Source organism: Pelophylax lessonae, assembly GCF_965119305.1.
Source record: "Pelophylax lessonae genome assembly, chromosome: 4".
Lineage (NCBI taxonomy): Eukaryota > Metazoa > Chordata > Amphibia > Anura > Ranidae > Pelophylax > Pelophylax lessonae.
In genome coordinates, this window is record NC_138771.1 from 453,350,524 (window position 1) to 453,373,749 (window position 23,226).

At 42.9% G+C, this 23,226-nt stretch overlaps 1 protein-coding gene across 1 annotated transcript in view; it reads right to left on the bottom strand.

The window, feature by feature from the left end:
- Positions 1 to 23,226, bottom strand: part of NDST1 (N-deacetylase and N-sulfotransferase 1) — a 233,821-nt gene that overhangs the window by 65,836 nt on the left and 144,759 nt on the right. Inside the window, exons 6-7 of the mRNA XM_082256097.1 lie at positions 18,921 to 19,106; positions 15,180 to 15,308 (exon numbers count right to left, since the gene is read on the bottom strand). Of these exons, the coding sequence (XP_082112223.1) occupies positions 15,180 to 15,308; positions 18,921 to 19,106 (315 nt within the window). The remainder of the gene's footprint in view (positions 1 to 15,179; positions 15,309 to 18,920; positions 19,107 to 23,226) is intronic.

The following is a 23,226-nucleotide window of genomic DNA, read 5'->3' on the forward strand; positions in this document are numbered from 1 at the left end:
CCTGGATACAAAGACATCATTCCTTCCTTTCCCAATTAGTTGGATTTATTTTACTGGCTAAGCTACACATAGGAATTGTTAGATGGGAAAGTAAACTTAAGTGGGGTACACACTAGTAGAAAATCTGCCGAAAATTCCCGTCCGAGGTAAAATCGTACAATTTTCGGCTAGTGTGTACACAACTTTCAGCAGCCGATGCCGACATTTTCAACGAAAAAAAACGGAGGGACAAACACCAAAATTTTTATCGTCCGTCCCCAGACGACCAATTTTCGTTTAATGTGTATGCAGTATGTCCGTGAAAAATCGGATATGAAAGACCACGCATGATCTGAAGTTGCTGACGACCCGGAAGTCTAGGAACAAATGTCCCAAAAAAAAAAACGGAAGAGAAATTTCGTGAACATTTATGCACTGTCAACTAAAAACGGTTATGAAGGCTGAGCAAGAGAGAGAAAAATCAGAGGATATTTCGTCCGATTTCCGTAAAGTGTGTAAGGGCCTTTAATGGCACGGATCACCTTAAGCTGGTTTGAGGAACAGAGTCATAACAGGAGCCGTCTGAGATTTGAACCGTGTGCAGGCTGAATGTTCCAAGTTGATCGATCAACTTGGGTACAACCAGCCTGCCGGATTCACTTGTGATTATCTCTAGCAGCTGCTATAGCCGCCATCAATAATCACTGTCTTCTCCAAGCAGGGATGCCTTCCCCCGCCCGCCCCCTGAGCAGACAATTGCTTGGCAGGAGGGATTCTCCAGTCAGCACTGTTGCAGGAAAGAAATTTGCACCATCTATGGCCTTCCTTATTATTGTGCAGACTGAGTGTGTATACCGGACCACATTATGCTGCTGCTGGGAGTGCAGTTCCAGGACCTTTACACCAAGAGTGACTGAACAGAATCACAAATCTTTTGCTAGGTAATGCAGTTTATTGTTAAACTGTATATTCAATTGTGTATTTAGCTTTATGTCTGGAATTTCACTTCAATATCAGTTTTCACTGTTGCAGGATTGGTCCATTTAACAGGAAAGAATATTGGCTGTACATAATAGGTACATGAAATCAGTGATTTGTCAAGGCCAGCACAGAAAAGTGCAGACTGATTCCCGGAGTCCTTGTCCCAACTGTCTGATAAACACCTTCCAGGAAATCAAGCTCGTGCTCTGCTATCTAAGAGAAATAAATCTTAGAATTTTCAAGCAGCTTGAGCATTATGTGTGTACTTCCATATATTTATCCCAGGAAGAACCCCGAGGTACAATTGCTGCTTCATTAAATATTGATGCTGTATTTAATGGCTCTTTTATAGCCTCCAACAACCTGCAGTTTATTGATTTAAGAAACTGGAACAATCTCAAAATTTGCACCCGACGTTCACAGCTGGCAGCCTTAAAGTGGAACTGAAACTACAATGAATATTGCAGCTAAATGTCCAGCTTTAGAAATCCAATGCTTTTGTAATGTGCACCTGTTTAAATTTCACTTGAACAGGCAAAAGAGCTAGGGTTTCACACGAAACTTCCAAAATACTGTATCGAATGTGCAAAAAGTCATACTTACAGAAAACTTATGTGTATCAAAAAGATCAGCCCATAAAGTACTGCATGCTTGAAAAAGCCTATTTCGGAGCTTGAAATTGTTACAATTTTAATATAGGGAATTTGCATGCTTTGTACTTTAACCACTTGCCTACTGGGCACTTTTACCCCCTTCCTGCCTAGGCCAACATTTAGCTTTCAGCGCTATCACACTTTCAATGACAATTGTGCGGTCATGCCATGCAACACTGTACCCAAATTACATTTTTATCATTTATTTCCACACCCATACCTTTGGTGGTATATAAATGGATTTTTGTAAAATCTTACCGTAAAATCCTTTTCTCTTAGCTCATTGACAGACGTAGTCCTCGGTGATACAGCACCTTCAGGTTATGTTGCCTCCACAGGAGCAGGACTAGACAGGAAATTAAAATGCTCTGGCTACACCCTAGGGGCAGTCCCAGAGGGTATATCCTCTCTCTCTCTGCCTCAGCAAATCAGTTATGTCACAAAAGCAGTCTTTAGAGATTTTAACCCAACCCAACTCAAAAACAGAGGGGCGGGGACTACGTCTGTCAATGAGCTAAGAGAAAAGGATTTTACGGTAAGATTTTACAAAAATCCATTTTTCTCTATCGCTCATTGACAGACGTAGTCCTCGGTGATACAGCACCTTCGGGACGTCCCAGAGCAGTATCACAAATGAGGGGTGGGAAAATGGAAATCAAATCCCTATCTAGAAGGCCCAACCGGTGCCAACTAGAAGTTTACAATGCTCATCCTTAATGATGAGACTCAACAAAAAGAAATTTTTCAAACAGAAAAAAACCCTCGAGGTAGACCACCGGTCTCCTCAAATTGCGGCCTGCAAAACCTTGCGGCCAAATGAGGCATCCGCCGATGCCATCACATCAATTTTATAGAATTTTGTAAAGGTATGTACCGACGACCAGGTGGCCGCCTTACATACCTGGACCACTGACGCCTGATGGCGAAAGGCCCAGGAAGTACTGAGCGCTCGAGTGGAGTGCGCCCTAACAGGGAACGGAGGGCTCTGACCCTTAATAGAATAAGCCTGTACCACCGTCTGTCTGATCCATCTGGCAATGGTCGCGGCAGATGCAGGCAAACCCTTTCTGGGGCCATCCGTGATCACAAAAAGTGAATCCGTCTTACGGAATGATTCCGTAGCTTTCAGGTATACTCTGATTGCCCGAACCACATCCAAGGAATGCAACGCATGTTCCCGATGATGATTGGGCTGAGGACACAAGGAAGGTAGTACAATATCTTCATTCAGATGAAAATCTGAAACCACCTTAGGAAGAAAGGATGGCTTAGGATGAAGTACTACCTTATCCCTATGAATCACTAGGTATGGGGGCTGGCATGATAATGCAGCCAGTTCTGACACCCTGCGAGCAGAAGTGATAGCCACCAAGAAGGCCACCTTCTGGGATAAAGTAAGCAAGGGAATCTCCCTGATGTTTTCAAAGGGAGGTTTCTGTAGAACCGACAAAACTAAATTAAGATCCCAGGGCGGTAAGGGCGCGCGGACTGGTGGAGCCAGGTGCCGCACCCCCTGGATGAAATTCCGCACCAAGGACCTGGTAGCTAAAGGTTTCTGAAAGAAGATTGCTAATGCTGAAACTTGACCCTTGATGGTGCTCAAGGCTAGTTTCTGCTCAACCCCTTTTTGCAAAAAAGCCAATATTCGAGTCACCGAATAGGTACGTGGAGGAAATCCTAAAGATTAGCACCACGCAATATAAGTCTTCCATGTGTGATAATAGACCTTGCTGGAAGTCGCTTTCCTTGCTTTAATAAGGGTAGGAATGACTGAAGCTGACAAACCTCTGTCCTTCAGTACTTGGGTCTCAATGGCCAGGCCATTAAAACCAGCGACTGTAAAGCACGATGGTAAATTGGTCCTTGAGACCACAGACATTCCTTGAGACGAAGTTTCCACGGAACGTCTGCGACTAGCCTGTCCAAGTCGGCCAGGCCGGCTTGGCGAGGCCAGCCTAGAATTTCTAGGACCACCGTTGCTGACTGGATCTGAACCAGGCGTCCCTAGAGCCATCTGGCCTCGACCATCCGAGAAAGTCTGGTCGTTTTCTGTTCCCACACATTTATCAGATACCTGATTCCTATCAGGAAGGGTGATCTTTTCTGGTTGAACCTCAGGGACCGAAGTCACCCGGCTAGAGGCTTCTTGGTCTGTCTGGTCAACCAGATCCGATTCCTGTGGGGAATAGAGACTAATCTTAGGAAAAGGTAAAGGAAAAGATCTATTCAGGGAACGGTGACTACCGCTCCCTGTAGTACTTAAATGTTGGAAGGGAAGAATCGCACCGGTAGTAGTAGTCGATGCTCGATCTAATGTCCTGAATACCGGTGAAAACGTCCCCCCACCCTCAACCCGGGTGGGGGCGCACCTTCAGGCTGTGTAATCCTTTGCTTCAGGTTTGGCTGAGTCGGTCCTCTGTTTGTCCGACCAGCCCTTCTTGAACCCTCCTGGAGGAGTCTTGCCTTTCCCGCTTGTTCCAGCCGGGCGTACGAACCCTTTATGTGCGGTAAAGAAAGGTCCTCGCTTGTTGCGAGGTCCCTTAGCTTTAGCAGCCTGTGGCAAAAAAGTGCTCTTGCCCCCCGTGGCATCCTTAATGATTTCATCTAGGGTGGCCCCAAATAGACGATTCCCCTGAAAGGGGAGATTCGTCAAGGTCTTTTTGGAACCTAGGTCAGCTGACCAACATTTTAACCACAGCACACGTCTGAGGATTACCGCTGACATAGATGCATGCCCTAATAGGGTAGTAGTGTCCAAGGCTGCGTCACAGATAAACTGTAGCCCTTGTATAATCTGTTCCATCAAATCAGATGTTTCCTGGGGAATATCTTTTCCCCTAAGGTTTTGGCGTACCAATCTCGCCCATTCCGTAAGTGTCTGGGAAACTAGACCAATAACAATTACTGGTCTAAATGCTGACCCTATCAGAGAGAAGATAGTGCGGGACTCTGCTTCCATCTTTCGATCCACCGGATCCTTAAAGGACGAAGTGTCCTCCACTGGGATAACCGTGGCTTTATTCAGCCTGGAAATAGGTGGATCCACCACTGGTGGTACCGTCCATTTCTTAATGAAGGATTCCTCAAATGGATAGCGTCTTGCAATACGCTTGGAAATCGTAAAGGTACGCTTAGAATGCTCCCATTCTCCTTTAATTTTATTACCAAAACACTTGGGTACAGGAAAAACTTTCACCGTTTTGATGGGCTTGTTAGTACCAAAGGGAATCTCTGTTTCAGTTGCTTCTGCCGGTAAAACCTCAAGTCTTAAGGTTTCCCGCACTGCCACAACTAGTGCGTCCACCAATGCTTCTTCCTGAATTATAGCGGGAGAAGGAACGTCCTCCTCACTGTCTGAGGGAGCTTTACCTGAGGTAACAGCCCTTGCAGAGGGACCTGCAGCTACAGTGACCATCTCTGAATCTGAGTCAGAGGTGTCAGATAATATAGGGGTAGGCGGGGGTCGCTTCCTTGACCCTCGTCCCTGACAGGCCGCCTCCACCCGAGCCACCATAGACTCCAAAATTGCTGTAAATGCCTCCACACTCTGTGCACCGGCGGTTCCGTGGCCCCCTCGAGGGAAACAGGTGGGGGAATTTGTGTGGCAGGGTCCATGATTATTCCAGTCACTTGCCGGATAATACAATTCAAAAATAAAAAACTTTTTTTTTTTTTTTTCAGACCCCCAGCGCCACAAAAGCCCCTTAGTGTTACCTGCTAGGGATCCCTATCGATCGCGAGAGAGAGAGAGAGATAGACCCCCAGGCTCACCACTTGATGCTCGGAGTTTAACTGCAACAGGTTACAGCGCTGTCTTCTCAAACAGGAAGTCTTTTGGCTGGCTGCCCAGGAAGAAAGGAGGCGGCTCCGCCCCTCTGCACGCCTTCCGGCGCCTCCCCTAGCTCCACGAGGTGTTTGGATCACCTCAAACATGGCCGCCCCCATGCTGGAGACACGAGGCTACGCCAAAATGGCGGCTCGTGCGATCCAGCAAAAAAAAAAATGGCGGCGGCCTGTACCGAATAGCGGTGTGCTGCAGAGCACACAACACCTTCTCTGCATGGGGATCTGGCGTGGTTGGCGGTACCGGCCCTGGCGGACCGCCTGGCCGTTCGGAAGGCCTGCTATAGCTGGAGATTTGACTAGGAAGGCAGTCTACATGTCCGTGGCTTCTGACTGGTAGGTACCTTATTTGCCACTGATTACAATCTTTTAAACATGTATACAATTAGATTGTTAGCTCCCAAACCAAGCCTCCTGGCTTTTTGCACATAAAATCACACTCAAAGTAGGGGGATCTGTGCCAAGTTATAGGATAGAGGGGGACTCTATCTTACCATACAGAGAGGGGCCCGCGTTCACCACAAGACCCGTCAGGGGGAAAAGGGGGAACATACTACTCACCATACCGGAACCAGGCGGGCACCAACTCCTGACAGTACCCCTCTCCACCGGGGCGGGAGGGCTGTCGACCAATACGGACGCCGTGACTCATGGTCCTTGGCGTTTCAGCGAGACGTTTAACTCGCGGGGTCAGTCCCCCAGTGGGACTTTGTCGCGGCCGACCCAGCGCGGAGCTATGGCCTGCACGCGCTCGTAGGCTGAACTGGGGTGACCACCGGATCTCAACATCCAGCCCGTCGCCCAGTTCAGCTTTCTTGCTTGAAGATCTCACAGGAACACTGGAGAAAAAAAGCTGTCTAAAAAATCTTTTTAAGAAAAAAATCTTGCCAGGACCGAAGATCCCAGCAAGGTATCTAGGTCCTTACTCCTGACTAGACAGAAAAAAACTGATTTGCTGAGGCAGAGAGAGAGAGGATATACCCTCTGGGACTGCCCCTAGGGTGTAGCCAGAGCATTTTAATTTCCTGTCTAGTCCTGCTCCTGTGGAGGCAACATAACCCGAAGGTGCTGTATCACCGAGGACTACGTCTGTCAATGAGCGATAGAGAAAATCACTTTTGGGTTTCTTCTTTGCTAAAAAAACGGGAAACCCCCCCCCCCCCCCCCCGCCGAAAATCTTGAAAAAAAAAAAAAAAGAAACCGTTTTTTCTTAATTTTTGTTAGTAATTTTTCTCCTTCACAGATGTGCAGCACTGATGAGGCCGCACTAATATGCCACACTGATGGGCACTACTGAGTGGCATCACTAATGGGCACTGATTGGTGTCACTGATGGACACTACTGGGGCTGTACTGTAGTCAGGGGTTCTGATGACAAAGGAGAGCCGATAAACTGCACTTCCCTGTGTATATGTGACCGGCTGTGATTGGACACCTCCGATCACATGGGTAAAGAGCCTTGTCATCGGCTCTTTACCAAGATCAGAGTCACGCCCTGTCCTAGAAACACCGCACAACCCCTGCGGGTGCGCAAGGGCGGCAGTTGTGGGGCGCTGTCATATATGGTCGTTGCAGAACGAGAGTGCATCCCACCCACAGTCATTTTACTATATGGCGGGCGGGAACTAATTAAGCCCCTGTTCACATTGGTGCAACTTGCCATGCAATTTGACAGATCAAAGTCACATGCAAAGTCCAACCCTATTTCTGGCTATGAAACAGTTAATATCAGTGCAACTCCGACTTGCACTGATTTTGAAAAGGCTTCTGCAGTATTTTTGGCAATTTTATTTGCAACTTGCATTGACATCTGTGCATGAGGTTGCACAGATGTTGGCAAGCTGCACATGAAATCACAATGACCAGCGGCTTTAAAATTGCACTGTAGTGCGCTGAACAAGGGCTAAAAAAAGAGCCATATAGACAGAACATTTGTATATAGAAGGCTTCTTTGCAGATGACATTTTCACCATTTGACATTGGACTTGACAAATCCATGTCTTTAGGTTGTCCTTATGTCTGTGCCAATTGATATAAAGTAGACTGGAGTGCATTTCACTATATATGTTCCAAAATACTGAAGTCTTGATCTTTGTTTTTGATTATGTACTGTCTTAAGTTCTATTAATTTCACTTTCCTTTATATTTTGTTCCATGTTTACAAATTATTAACCCTGTGCTCTTTAAAGTGAAACTGTGCATTGCCCATGCAGCTGCACAGGTTTACCTTCTACTCACTTAACCACCACTCTGGCACTCGACAGTGAAGGTAGAAAGCCCTGGGTAAGCTCCAAGTCACTACTTGAAGCTTACACACCGACAAGACCCCCTCCCCAATATGTAACTAAACCAAAATGATAGCCACAGACTAATACAAGGGTAATTTTCCCAAGGGGCCACATGATAAACTAGGACTGTTGTGGAGGGCCAAACTTAATTCTGCTCAATATTAATTTTGGACTTGGCAAGGTCAGTACCTAGGTAAACATGTAGAAAACAAACACCTGATGCTAGGAATAATAGGTACAATAGTTCATGAAATGGGTCTTTTAGATAGGGAATCAAGGGATGGTAAAAATGGGGGCAGAGCCACAATTTTAACACTCCATGGCCACTTACCTGAACTGTAAAACAACAGCTGGCCAACTCTGTTGAAATACCTGCATTTTTAAAGGATAAGTTCACCTTTAAATAAATAACTAAATAAATGCACATTTTTTTTTTGCATGTAAAAAGATGTGTATTTACTATTTTTTTTCTTAGGAACCAGGAAAGCATTGCACCAGCGATCAGCAGATCTCTGATGCCATGCTGGCCATCTGCAGACTGTCAGTGTAAGCTGTCGGCCTGTACATCATACGGGCAGGCAGTTTCACACTGGCAGGAGGAATCAATGAAGTAAAACAGTGCTCAACAGCACCGTGGTAGTTCTTTGAGAACTACAACCCAACAGCAGTAAAGCCTGTTGGTAGTTGTATTCTATTCATTAACAGTACACTGTGAATGAATGACATGACCGGGGTGGGCGGAGCCCTGCATAGCAGCGAAGGCGGGGAGAGAGATCTGCGGAGGCCGGTACATTTGTAACAGGTGTACAAATATGGGTGTAACATGTTACAAAAGGCGAACTTATCTTTTAACGTGGGCTGCAGAGTTAGACAAGTGGTGTCACTAGTCAAAGTAGCTCATTGAGATGAATAGGGTCATGCTGCAACCTTGAGCAATGCATGGGATTGCAGCTCTGGAACGTGGTATTCTTGGTTTAAACCAGGCCTCCTCACTGCCTGTCAAATGCCCTCTGAAAAGCACTGTGACTGGAAGGAGACAGCCAGAGATGGAGACGTGATTTTTTAAGATCCTGACCTGGAGTGAAGAACAGATGGGCAGCTCCTGGGGTTTGCAGCGTGCAAGCGGTAACACACAAGGACTTGGCAAGGTAGCTGGGTGGTGGGAGAGCAGGACATCCACTAAATAGAGCCTCCACACTGTACCGATCAGCTCCTCAGTCTCTTTCCTTCCAGTTTTTGCAGCGCTCTACATGAACATCTGTCAGCGTGCCTCTCTGGGCCTGTTACCTTCCTCAGGAAGCTGATAGGCTTAAAGAGCCATTCTGACAGTAGAGGCATCGAGGGCCAGATAGGGACGGCCAAAGGGCCGAATGTGGCCCTGGGGCAGCAAGGGACGAGGAAATTCAAAGTAGTAGGTAAGAAAACTTTTCCGAAATAAACAAATTTCTAACGGCCATATATACTTTTAAGGTCCTTTAAGGTCTTGTGTAATACATTTCGAACAGTGAATGTGTTTTTTTGTTTTTTTTTTAATTGAAATAGGTCAGTTTGTTATAAAATTGAATGTTAAAAGCAAAATGAAATTTTGATGTACTTTTCAACAACATTCATCAAGTCATCGAATGTACTGGGAATTTTTGTATGATTTTTGATACGAATGCTTGTTTGGAAATCTAGTGTATGACTAGGTTTAGGAGTCTTATCAATTCCATAGAAATGCAACAATCAAGACACTTTGTGAAGGTTTACGCTAGTATCAGTGACACAATAATGGCCTTCTCAGTTTCTCAACATGGGAATTGCTCAATTTGGTGACCCACTACCTCTGAGGGCGCGCCCATCCTGTTTTGTGGAGAGCTGCCACACCTAAACCCTTGGGCTTAAGTAATGACTTTTCTCTAATAAGTGAAGAATTGCATCCAGCGAGAGGACAAATGAGCATAATTTCATAGGAAGGGTAAAAAGTCACATGATGTCCAGTACTGATGCAACGACATTTCGGCCGCCGAAAATTATCACCTGAAAATAGGGTTTTCAGCTTTGTGGCAAAAAAAAAAAAAAAAAAAAAGAAGGTGATGATAATGGCTGCTGAAAGCGCCTGCAATTCTGCTGCAATTTTACCGTGCTTATGGGGTGTTTAACCACTTAAGCCCCGGAGGATTTGGCTGCTAAACGACCAGGGGGTATTTTGCGATTCGGCACTGCGTGACTTTAACGGACAATTGCGCGGTCGTGCGACGCTGTACCTAAACGAATTTGGCGTCCTTTTTTTCCCACAAACAGAGCTTTCTTTTGGCGGTATTTGATCACCTGTGCGATTTTTTGATCACGCGCTATAAACAAAAAAAGAGCGTCAATTTTGCAAAAATAGCAATATTTTTCCCTTTTTTTTTTATATGAAATTCCCCCCAAAAAAATGTAAAAATCAAAATTTTTTAACATTTTCGGCCAATTTGTTTTATGCTACCTATGTTTGGTAAAAAAAAAAAATCGCAAAAAGCGTATTTTGATTGGTTTGCGCAAAAGTTATTGCGTTTACTAAGGGAAAGATTTTTGTCATTTTTGTTGTTTTTTTTTTAACGCGTAATGGCGGCGATCTGCGATTTTTTTTTGCGGTACTGCGACATTGCGGCGGACAGATCGGACCCTTGACTGACATTTTTGACACTTTTGGGGTTACCAGTGACATTTCTACAGTAATCAGTGCTATATATATGCACTGTTACTGTAAAAATACACTGGTAGTGAAGGGGTTAACTTTATTTGAGAGGGAGGGGCTGTGTGTGTCCCTAGGGGCGTGATTCTAACTGTGATTGGCTGTGGCTTCAGCTGTATGCAGAGTGATCAACGGATCTACATAGTAGATCCATATGATCAGCTCTCATACAGAGGGGAGAATGACAGGCAGCTTGTTTACACAAGCTGCCTGACTTTCTCCCTCTCCCCCGCCGATCGCAGAGTGGCCGGCGGACATCAGGTCCGCCGGTCACACGCGCGGGGGGGGTCCGTGACCGAGCGGGAGCGCGCCTCCGGCGGCGCGCCCTCGCTCCCTAGAGCCTCACAAGCTAGTGACGTAGCCCTACGTCACTTTGCCTGTGAGGGGCTGACCGCCGACGTAGATCGGCGTGCGGCGGTCGGCAAGTGGTTAACTGACCAAATATGCACCAAAAATGCAGCAAGCGGGATTTTTAACACTTTTTCCAAAGGTGCCAATAATAAATTCAGTCATTTTAATTTATAAATAATCAAAAAGTCAAATATATATATATATATATATATATATATATATATATATTTATAAATGTATTATAAAAACCGTCAATTTCGGTTTCAGCCAAGAACAACCTGAATTTTTGGTTTCGCCGCCAGAATTTTCATTTCAATGCACCATTAATGTTCACTATACAATGGAAGCACATTATTGTTACTTTTAGACCTCAACTTGACAGTGCTGCTAAAGCTGTCCATAGAGGGTTCAAATCTCATCTAGTTTAGCAGGGACCGGCCGAGATTTGAACCATCTATGGGCAGGCTGATTGTACCCAAGCCGATCCATCGATAGACTTGGGTATAACCAGCATGTTGGATTTTTCATGCGATTATTGCCAGTGGTTATAGCTGCTAGCAATAATTAGTGTGTGTTCTCTCTAGCAGGAACCTCCCCACCGGGAGAACAGAATAGCTCCATGGGAGGGATTTACCTGTGGTTGCAGGAAAAGAAATTGTACCATTTATGGCCAGCTTAACACAGAATGATTGGCTGCACAGAAATGCTATCAACTATCCAAGAGTTGATATTTTAAAAAGCCACTAGAACTTTTAGGGTTTCTTTGAACTTTTTTACCTTGTACAAGTCAATAGGAATGCAGAAGCATCTCAGATAATACTAAACGCATGCAGCATTTGCTCATTTACATAAGCTCTAACACACGAACATTTGTAAAATGGTATAAGTAGCTCTTTCACATAACGCCTCTTTTTTCATTTAAGGTTTAATTGTCCTTTAAATAGCACAAATGGGAATGTAAACATAATAGGCAAATTTGTATAGCACAATTGAAACAGACGTTTCGTTTTTTTCAGAGAACTCATTGACTAAATGGTGGCTTTTACATTTGCCTGAGTTCTGTAAAATCAGAGGTTTAAAAAAAAAAAAAAACCATGCAGCATTTGTTAACAAAATTTACTGCCGCAATGTAAGTACCTTATTGAAACTTCAAATCATTTTTGCGAGCTTGAAATACCCTCTGATCCTGAGCATTTGTTGTAATAAAAGGCTACATTTACACTGGCAATTAGGGCCAGTGCGAATCGCACCAGCAGGAATCAGAGATTTCTGCTACGGTTCTCATCCGCTAGGTGCTGCTATAAATGACAGGTCACCGGCAGCTGCAGCTATTTGCGGCTCTCTCTACAGCCAGTGATAACTTGTGGTGATCACTGCTGGACGCACATACAGTGCGTCCTACAGTGATCACCGCAGATATCTGCTGGCTGTGCAGACAGCCACGAATACCTGTTTCCGTTTGTAACCTGTCATAGTGAACAGGGCTGGTAGCTGCACCTAGCTAATACAAGCTGCTGCAGGAATCTCAGTGTGAATGTAGACTTAAAAGGATAAGTTCACCTTTAGGAACATGTTACACCCATATTTAGAGTGTAAAATGTAACATGCTCCTATACACCCACCTCCAGCACTCCCTGCTGTGTGAAAGCAGGCAGAGGATCCTCTCCCCTCACCTGCTGTCAATTTCTGAAAACAGAATGGCTGTGCAGGGCTTCGCCCACACAGCCGTGTCATTCATTCACAGTTTCCTGTCAATTAATGAACTACAAATACTGTCATCTGCCACGGCAGACAGCTTCTGAATGAGCTGAAAGGGTGCTGGTAAGTTCGTAGTTCATTGGTTGTTCCTGCAGTTGCTGCCCATATGCTTTACATGCTTCAGTATAAAACAAATAATAAATGCACATTTTTTTACCTGCAAAAAGATGTGCATTTATTTATTTTTTTAAACGGTGAACTTATCCTTTAAAGTACTATCTAATCTCAATCAGCGCACTCAACAATCCCCTAAATTAATATTAAATAAAACATAAACAGTGTACAATAAGCTGCAAGCTGAACACTCTATAGTGATCAATTCCCTATGATTAAAATACAAAATAAACTAGTGCAGCACAATCAAACCCTATAATCATTTAAATTTTTATATATATATATATATATATATATATATATATATATATATATATATATATATATATATACATACATACATATATATACACACACACACACACATATATATACATATAAATCAATTTCTGTGAACGTCCAATAGTTCCTACTAGGGACTGTGATGTGACACTTCAAGTTTATACATAAAGTGTAAAATTAAATAATAAATAAGAGATCAGTGCTCTCGACAAAAAAATAGTGATCTTCTATTTCCTTCCTTCATTCAGGCTCCATTCACACCTAGGCGTTTTTGAGCACTTTTCAGCTCCAAAAATGCTCAAAAAAAAAAAAACGTTCCACAACACCCAACAAGTAAAACCCCGTTCATTTAAATGGCCCCTGTTCACATCGGAGTGTTTTAACGCCTGAAGCAAAACGCCTGTAGCTGAAAAAGGTACATGAGCTTTTTTTTGGGCCGATTACCAGCGTTTTTGATAGATGTCAATGCCTGCCTCCAAAAACGCCTGAAAATCACGGTAAAAACGTTGTAATAAACGCGCGAAAACACTACGCTCAAGTGTGAATGCAGCCTCAGTGATTTGTGCACCTCCACACAAACACCAGGTAAAAAACCGGCTTGCCTTTTTTATTTGGACCAGCGGGAGATGGTAACCCCTCCTTACTCCTCCTCAGATCCAGAACGATTTTGCCTTCCAATTCCTCGTATACTCATATACCACATATGAATTTGATTAAATAGAAAGGCAGATACATAGTGCTATCCGTTTTTTTTTAAACGACCCCAATAAAATCCACTTACAAAAATAAAATGAGAAAGCCATTATAAAATCACATCAGCCGGTTCAACACTACCATGCAATGGTGGCGTGACGCCATGGGCTCGGCTCCTCCCTGGTAGATGCATATAGCCCTATGATTGGTCTTCCTCAATAGTACTTTCACAGAAATGAATGATTTATATGTATGTATATAGATTATAGGGTTTGGTTGTGCTGCACTCATTTATTTTGTATTTTATCCTTTTAAGTGTATACAAACCTTAAAGTAGAAGTTCAGCCTAAAACTAAAATCTCTAAATCTACTGGCAGCCACAATCTAAGTCTAACCTATCTAACCATGTAAAGCAAAAATTTTTATACATACCTTTTCTAAAGCCACTTCAGTTCAGTCCCATGCTGAACTGTCAGCAGCGGCTTCTGTGTGGACATGTGCAGAAGAGGCAGCTGACAACGGAAGATACGCAAGTCTATGGGTGACGTCACTGCTCAGCCGTTCTTGGCTGTCTCCTGCACACAGCTTCCGGCGCTAAAGCCTGGACCGGATCAGCTGCAGAATAGGCATGTATAGCGATTTTTGCCTTATAGGGCTAGTTAGGTTAGTTTTAGATTGTGGCTGGAAGTAGATTTCGAGATTTTAGTTTTAGGCTGAACTTCCACTTTAACAATAAACTTCTCTTGTTTGCTTCCTTTGGGTCTATTGAATAGATCATAGAAACAGTTTAAGGAGCACAAAAACAATTACCTATGGATCCTGCTGGAGTTCTGTCCAGTTTTACCAGCCCTGTCCAGTTCATCTCTGTGAAAACAGACCACGTTCCATTCTAGGATATCAAGAAAAGAAGGTGGTACCCTGTAGTGCTGTCCTAGGATGAAAATGCTGCTTCTTCATAGATAATGGTGAGTGCGTTTTGCCATCTCAGGACAGTGTTGCTGGTAGGATGACCAGGTAAAAATAAAGAAAAAAGACTGAAAAATAAATTAATGCAGCCACCATACCTAAGGACTGGACTGGTAGTCTGCAACGTATTACATTTTTATTCTCAGATTTGGATACACTTTATGCTCACTCATTGGAGATATCATCCCCCCACCATCCGACCATCCACTGAGAGCTTTTCAGCGGCCAACAACAGATCTTTCACTGGCTTGCATCCAGTGGGAGGAGTGGAATTCTAAGCTGGAAAAGTTGAGGCCTCCATTATAATACATAATGCATATCCAGGACCTGAGGTCGGCCCAGGTGCACAGGAGATGATTTGGAATTTTTGTTGCCAGCATTTAGTATTTAAATATAACAAGTGCTGACACTTTGCTTTTAAAAGATCAGGCGGGCTGCTCAGCGGTACCTGATTACATTTTGGATAACCGTTCAAGGCTTACGAAGAACACAGTAAAGTCACAAGGGGTTATACACAAATGCATTGTCCATCCAGACAGTTATTTTTTTACTCACAGGATTTAGCAATACTGTAAGGAAAAGTTCTCCACCGTTAATAATCTTGTCCAGTTCCACGGGCCCTCCAGGATATTCATTATAGAATATGGTGTGTGTGAAGAGGCCGCAGGTCTGCCGAGGTAGGACCTGCAAGAGAGATTGCAAATTTTGAAAAGTAAGGAAACAGGATTTCAATTTCAATTATGTTAGGACTTCTATTCATGTTCTGTGCTCATTAGAGAGTCTAAAGTGGGGTACTCACTAGTAGAAAATCTGCCGAAAATTCCCGTCCGAGGTAAAATCGTACGATTTTCGGCTAGTGTGTACACAACTTTCAGCAGCCGATGCCGACATTTTCAACGGAAAAAAATGGAGGGACAAACACCAACATTTTTATCGTCCATCCCCAGCATGACCAAATTTTCGTTCAATGTGTATGCAGTACGTCCACAAAAAATTGGATACGAAAGACCGAGCATGATCTGAAGTTGCTGATGACCTGGAAGTCTAGGAGCAAACGTCCCAAAGAAAAAAAATTTGGACGAGAAATTTCGTGAACATTATGCACTGTCAACAAAAAACGGTTATGACCACTGAGCAAGAGAGAGAAAAATCGGAGGATATTTCATCCGATTTCCGTCAAGTGTGTACGAGCCTTAAGGAACTCGTGTTCTATCTTTATCAGGACACACATACGTTTTTAGGACACAGTGTTTTTAGCCAGAAGCAATTTGGGCGAAACAAGGCCGATCTCATTTATGGGCTGATTCTACCAAAAAAAAAAAAAAATCATGAGCCACTGGCTCCCACTGCTGTCAATCACAGCCAGTGAGGCAGGAGCGGGAGTGAGGCTGAGCCACGCTCTCTGTGTCTTATGGATGCAAAGAGCTCGGGAGCAAGAGCACGCATGAGTAACCCCACAGCAAGCAGCTTGCTATGGGGGCACTCGGCAGGGAGGAGGGCCCAGAGCTCCGGCGGGGGACCCAAGAAGGGGAGGATCCAGGCTGTTCTATGCAAAACCACTACACAGAGCAGGTAAGTATAACATGTTTGTTTTTTTTTTTTTTTAAGATACAAATTGTTCTTTTACAATTACTTTAACTGAAAGTTCTGATATGAGATTTGCATACATGTTTTAAAATAAATCAAATTCATTACAAGAGGAAGGGAAAGACTTTCCAGTGGTAAAGCCTGGTTCACACCTTTCCTTTTGTTTAGCGCATTTACATTTTGCAGAAACGCACTACAGTCCATTTAACATGGTTTCCTATTGGACATGTTCACATCTATGCGTTTTTCAGCGGCTGAATTTTTGGAAAGGGTCAGGGACTTTCAACACAACACGGTATGTTTTTGGTTCAATAGATTTCAATGGACGAGTTGCAGAAACACGTAGTGCATTTTTTTTTTTTTTGCCTAACGCCTTTAACGCCTTGTATTGTCATAATACAAAATGCCAGGCAGGAGCACTGTCGTTCTGGGAAGACATCATAGGACATCCTCCCCGGATCGGGCTGTGCTCCGGCACGATCTATCACACCGTGTCCACCGGACACGGCTGATGACAGATCTCTGTACCGGTCCACTGCTGGTATCATGTGACCGCTGCGTCCAATCACAGCAGATCACATGACCGTTGTACACAATGAAAGGATTTGTTACAAGCCTTTCATTGCGTACTATTGTGATCAGTCATCACATGGTACAGACAGGCCCAATCACAGCCCATCTGTACCATGTGATACTGCGGCCAATCACAGCTAATCACAATAACAAACAATGAATGAGTATTTTTTATTCAGAAAAAAAAAATGGTTGCTTATAACTAAAATTCACAGTTATAAGCAACCATCGTGTGTAAAAAAAATAAATAAAAATATTGATCCCCTCCCCAGAGTAGTACAGTGTTACTATGGTAACACTATATTGCTCTGGTCACTGTATGTAAAAAAGAAAAAAAAAAAAATATATATATATATATATATATATATATATATATATATATATATATATATATATATTTATATATATTTTTTTTTGCACCCCAAAATAAGTAAATTGCGAGACCCATTGAAGTTGAAGCTGCCCAGTATCAGTAATGTTTTAGATTTACATGTGTAAGGCCCATGTCACATATGTGATCCGCTTCGGCGATATAATTACTTTTCAGGCCAGAGAAATACTCACCTGTTTTCAATTTGACGTTCCTTCGCTGCCCTGATGAGTGATGCATTATTACGTGACATCCTGCAGCGTTTCCGTCAGCAAGGGATCAACGCTTAGTTAGTCCGGCAGTGGGGAAGTGACACCATAGAAGCAGGTGAGTATTTTTGCTTTTTTTGGCAGTCCTGTCACTGGTATGTTGTTGCCAATGACAGAATCGCAAGTGTACAGTGGGCCTGATGAATCAAATTGATGTAACAAAAAACACATTAGTATGCGTTAATATATTTGCTTATCACATACACAGGCTCTGTTTCCAAAAAAAGGTTAAGACTTCTATGGGGCATTCTCCAGACGCAAGAGATGCTCAGGAGGTGGCCCCACAGAAACCTATGGCATTTGTTTGCAAGGAGAAAGAGAGCCATCCCCTTCTTGGTGATGGAATTATGGACTATGGACACTTGGGAGATGTATTCATCTGAAAGGATGGCTTCAACATCTTTATGAACTTCACTGGATGGGTGAGTATACTTCTATTTTTCCATCACACAATTGAGCCATCCAACTGTGTGATCGGAGGGTCCTTTCATTGATGGTTTGGATGATACCTAATGGATTAATATACCTGCATGTGCGAGGGAGGCTTCCTGTTCACACAGCTTTCTTTGAAATGACATATCAGATGCTCTGGTCTAATTTGTGACATTGCTCTTTGGTGAACAATATACCTCCTCTGGACCACATGCAGATCTTTCCTTCACAACAGATGTGATATATACACCACTTATGAACTAACCAAGGTCATATCCTTATCTTTCTATAACAAAAGGCTATCAGTACTAAGGAGACTTTCCATCACATTTACTGAACAGCAAATCAGTTTGTTTTTTCATCAACATCAAGTTCTTCCCTTTATCCGAAATCATTTTTCCTATATGGGCATACCATCACCAATCCATTGAAAATTTTGGATATTTCTGTTCCCCATTTTTTTTTCTTGTTTACTTCATATACCTTATGAATATGGGCCCATATGGATATATGGAGTGTCAGGGATGGTTGATGTATGTTTTAGGTGTGTGAGTGTTGTGTGTGTGTGTGTGATGTATGACTTGGTACCATTTTAGTATTTGCACAGACTCTTTGTCTTGTGATTTTTTAAATTTATTAAAGATCAATTTTCTGTAGCCTAGTGAGTATATATATATATATATATATATATATATATATTCATACAGTATTCTGTTGTGTTAGGTGGTTGAGTATAAATCAGGTTTTTATTTCAGTGTTTCTAGTAGTTACTTTACCGATACACTCCCACCATTTTTAAAGCGTTTTTTCGCACTAATGTATGCAAGATTAGGGGTATATTGTAGAAAGCCTATCTTCAGTTTTTTTCCATTTGTTTGAAAGGGCACATACTCTTTAGAGGTGTAAGTTTAAAGTACTTTCAGTAAGCATATGTTTTATGCTACTGTTGAAGAATTTATCTTAAAGCCCATTTGTAGTTTCCACAAAAACTATACAGAACATGAAGCTCATCTTATGTCTGCATAATGACAAATTTCAGAGTTACGCAACCAATTCAGGACTAACCATGATTCCATTGTGGATAAAGCCCCTCCTAAATCGTGCAGGCTTCAGATGAGGATACTCCTCTGTGCTGGTCACCTTGATTCCCCAGATCTGTTTCCAAGCCTCATACAGCTGTACATGAATGGGATAGACACCAGAGTGATGAGGCGCTACAGCATAGCCCATATCAGTGGGGATCCCATGGTCCTAAAATAAGACCAAGACATTTGATTGTTATTTATTACAGGTACTTCTATAGCGCCATCAATTTATGCAGTGTTGTACACATATTGTACATTTGCATCAGTCCCTGCCCTCAAGGAGCTTACAGTCTAAGGTCCCTAAGGCTGGGTTCACACAGGTCTGCAGTCCTATGCGTTTGTGTTCACCGGTTCGGGTGCGATTCAGGTGCCAGTTTTTCCCTGAATTCGCACCTGAAGCAGAACCAAAAACACACAGGGCCCTTTTCAAACTTGCACTGCAGTCGCCACGGACATGTGTGAACCGACTCCCTTTAAAGCCGGTCACACTCACATAAAATTCATCCAATTTGCATATATTTGAACCCAGCCTAACTCACATTTATGCATACACATACTAGGTCCAATTTAGACAGAAGCCAATCAACTTACCAGCATGTCTTCAGCATGTGGGAGGAAGCCAGAGTACCCAGAGGAAACTCACACAAACACAGGGAAAACATGCAAATTCCAGGCAGGTAGTGTCGTGGTTGAGATTCAAACCAATGACCCCAGTGAGGCTAGGCAGAATTGCTAACCACTTAGCCACTGTGCTGCCTGGAATGAAAGAATAAAATAATTCTTCCATTACTAGCACAGTGGTTCATAGCCAATCTTAAAGCCGCATAAAAACATATGTAAAAATAAATGTATGAGAAACCGTTCACCAGACAAAAAAAAAAAAAAGGTCAGTTTTGTGATCCAGGAAACCCTGCTTGATCCTCAATTTCTGCAGAAGCATTAGCACAGCATGGTCAGGAACAAAACCTCTGCCTGCTGACTGCACAGTTAAAAAAAAGTAGCCATCATTCAACTAACTCTGCTCTCTCTCTCCTTCTGTTAAATAGTATGTAAACCCAACATTTCCTATTCCTGATATGTACCTGCTGTACCATGTACTTGTATGAAAAAGTCTCCTGTTCTCTTTGTATTGCTTCAGGTGTGAAATCCCTGGTGATCCTGCCAGCACCTCTGGTTTCCTATTAAAACTGACCACACTAAGCAGGAGAGCACACTGTGGTCCGTTCTCTAGCTATACTAGGAGCTCAGTGTGCCCTCCTTCAATGATCAGACTTGTCCCCTGTGTGTGCACTGCTGCTTCTCCTCCCCCAGCCATTATGCATCTGAGAACAGAGGGAATATGGGAAAAAAAAAAAAAAGGGAAAAAAAATATGGGAAAAAACTTATATGGGAAAAAAAAAGGCGGGAAAGCTATTTATAATGTGTTTTTTTTTTAATTCACAGAGTTCAGTGAATGAACTACAAAGTACGGCTGACGGCTTGTAGTTCTTAATGAACTACCAGGGTGCTGGTGAGCGCTCTAGTAGTTCATTGATTCTTCTGGTCACTCAGCAATTGCCTTCCCATACGAGGTACGAGCAGACAGTTACACAGACAGGAGCCTGAGATTGCACCTGCAATAAAATAAATAAATGTACATTTTTTTTACCTGCTAAAAATATGCATTTTTTTTTAATTTTTTATATTTTTTTAGAAAGGTGAACAAGAAAACCACATTTAGGTTTTTGTCTTTTTTTTTTTTTAAACAAAATTGGGGTTTATTTCAAACACTGGTGTACTGAACAGAGTTTATTGGGAACAACATAATATCATGCTAATGTTGCTGGCAATATCAAAAATGGTGCAGCTATTAGTTGGGAGATCTAAATGGAAAATGGAAGAAATAGATATTTATGGGTTGGAGTAGCCGGCAGGCACAACATACTGTAGGATGCCAGGGAGTTCCTCATGAAGGCTGACTGTGACCAGGTGGCATTATGGTTAGAGAGAACATATATACATGGACCAGCAGGAATAATGACAGGCGTCAACAGGAGGCTAACATATTTTCCTTGTATGGGAGCCCTGCATCCGACATGGTTCAGTACAAAAAGCCATATAAACAGCAGCTGTTGTTAATGGGGGGCCGGTGGTAAGGGAAACCCCCCTGTGTTACTACATGGAATAAAGAGAAACTAAATGGAGATTTTAGAATAATTGGGCATTAATGTTTTTGGTAACTGTTTCATACATTTGTGACCAGACTGCTAATAAAAAAGAACAGGCCTTGTAAACAACTTTTAAAGTCACATGTGACTAACAGAATCCAATAAATACACTGTATTGTCAAAAGTTTTGGGATGCCTTACTTTACACACACATGAACTTTAATGGCATCCCAGTCTTAGTCTGTAGGGTTCAATATTGAGTTGGCCCACCCTTTGCTGTTAGAACCGCTTCAACTCTTCTGGGAAGGCTGTCCACAAGGTTTAGGAGTGTATCTATGGGAATGTTTGACCTGACGGTTGTTGGGGATCCAAACACACACACTTCATTTTATATCTGGGCTCTGCCAAGGATTGGCTGGAAGGCCCAATATATTTCTTCAGTTTTGTCATTTGCTTATTTGATGGCTTGGTTCTGAAGGCAATTCCACCTCTATATCTCTGATTCACACACTACAGACTGAATATTTTACTTTGTTTTTGAACATAGCATACCTTAGATTTCCAAGTGTGTATGCATATAGCGCATTGTGATGTTTTTTGGCCTCTGTTTGAGCTGTCAATTCTAAAAATACTGAAAAGTGGATCCTGAAGAAACCCTTTTTCTGGGTGAAATGCGTTGATACATATATCTCCTGTGATCTATTCCTATACGGACGAATGGACTGTATGTCTATGTATAAAACATATTACTTTTTAAGAAGCTTATACTTCTTATCTTGTTTTTAATGCTATTGTATAAATAAAAATGATGATTTTGTTGCGAGAATGATTACCTGTTTTTAGGCATGTTAAAATCCCCATCTCCCAGAATCTCCCCAACCTGTGAAATATGGGACATACCCCCTTTACGGACTAAGACTGGGATGTCATTAACGTTCATGTGCGTGTAAAGGAAGGTGTCCCAATACTTTTGACAATATAGTGTATATTTAGGACAGAAGAATTGCAAAGAATCACATTAAAAAGAATGAACAATCAGGGCAAAGTGACAGGTTCTCTTGTTAGAATACAATCCTTCCCACCGATACACCCCTTTGCTGTTCTCCACCTCTGTCTGTTGGAGACGTGGGTCTAATCCCTGTGCAAACTCTGTGCTGGTTTGTGTTATAGTTTACATAGGGTTAATGACCTACTTTTCTCCCATCCCCCCTAATGACAGCGTTCAATCCTGGCGATGACCACTCAGGCATGAGCACTGCCTCCAAGGAGTAAACGGATGCTGCCCCTATTCCCAGAGGTAGAAGATTGTTTTGAATGGTTCCAATGAATGAATGGTGCAGTGAGGGATGGTAGGGAAGGTGGGGATCAGTGGGTGAAGAGTGGCTAGCAAGAGAATCTGTCACTTTTCTCTGAATAGTTCACATCAGTGCTCAATTATACATGCACTTTGCTTTTGCCATGAAGATGCTGAACTACAAACACTGGAACCACAATAAAGTAGAACGGACCAGATCTAAAATGTTTCTGATGTAACAGTGCTGGAAGTGCAGCCTGGTTAAATCTTCAGATTGATTCCTGTGTCCCTATGGAGCTCCTTGGATCATAGGCTCACGGGGCATGGACTTTTGCCAAATTGAGATTATGCTCTGCTGCACCGAGCAGCAAAGGGTCAGGAATTTGACAGATGAATGACAGGGGGCAGGGCTTAGATCCCGCAGGGGCGGGCTTAATATCAACTTGGGCAGAACGTGAGGATTTGCGTACAGCCAGGACCCTAGGATCCAAGGGGGCTTTAACGGGTCAGAGATCGATCTAAAGACTAACACAGGGACCTGTACTTTTGCCACTGTTAGCAGTTTCTGCCCAGGTCTAGCTCACTTTACCTTTTAATGCTTCCATCAGCATCTCTTCTGTACTACAATAAGTGTATGAAAGTTGGATGAATTCCTGCAAGTGCTAGATATGCATTTGCATTCAACACCATGTGAACTCAGTCCTAAAGCTGTCAATAGATGGATTGAATCTTGGCTGGCTAAGTAGGGATCAGCCGAGATTCAATCCATCTATGGGCAAGCTGATTGTACCCAGGACTTGGATACAAACTGCATGTCGGATTTTTAGCATGCAGCAAACACAATA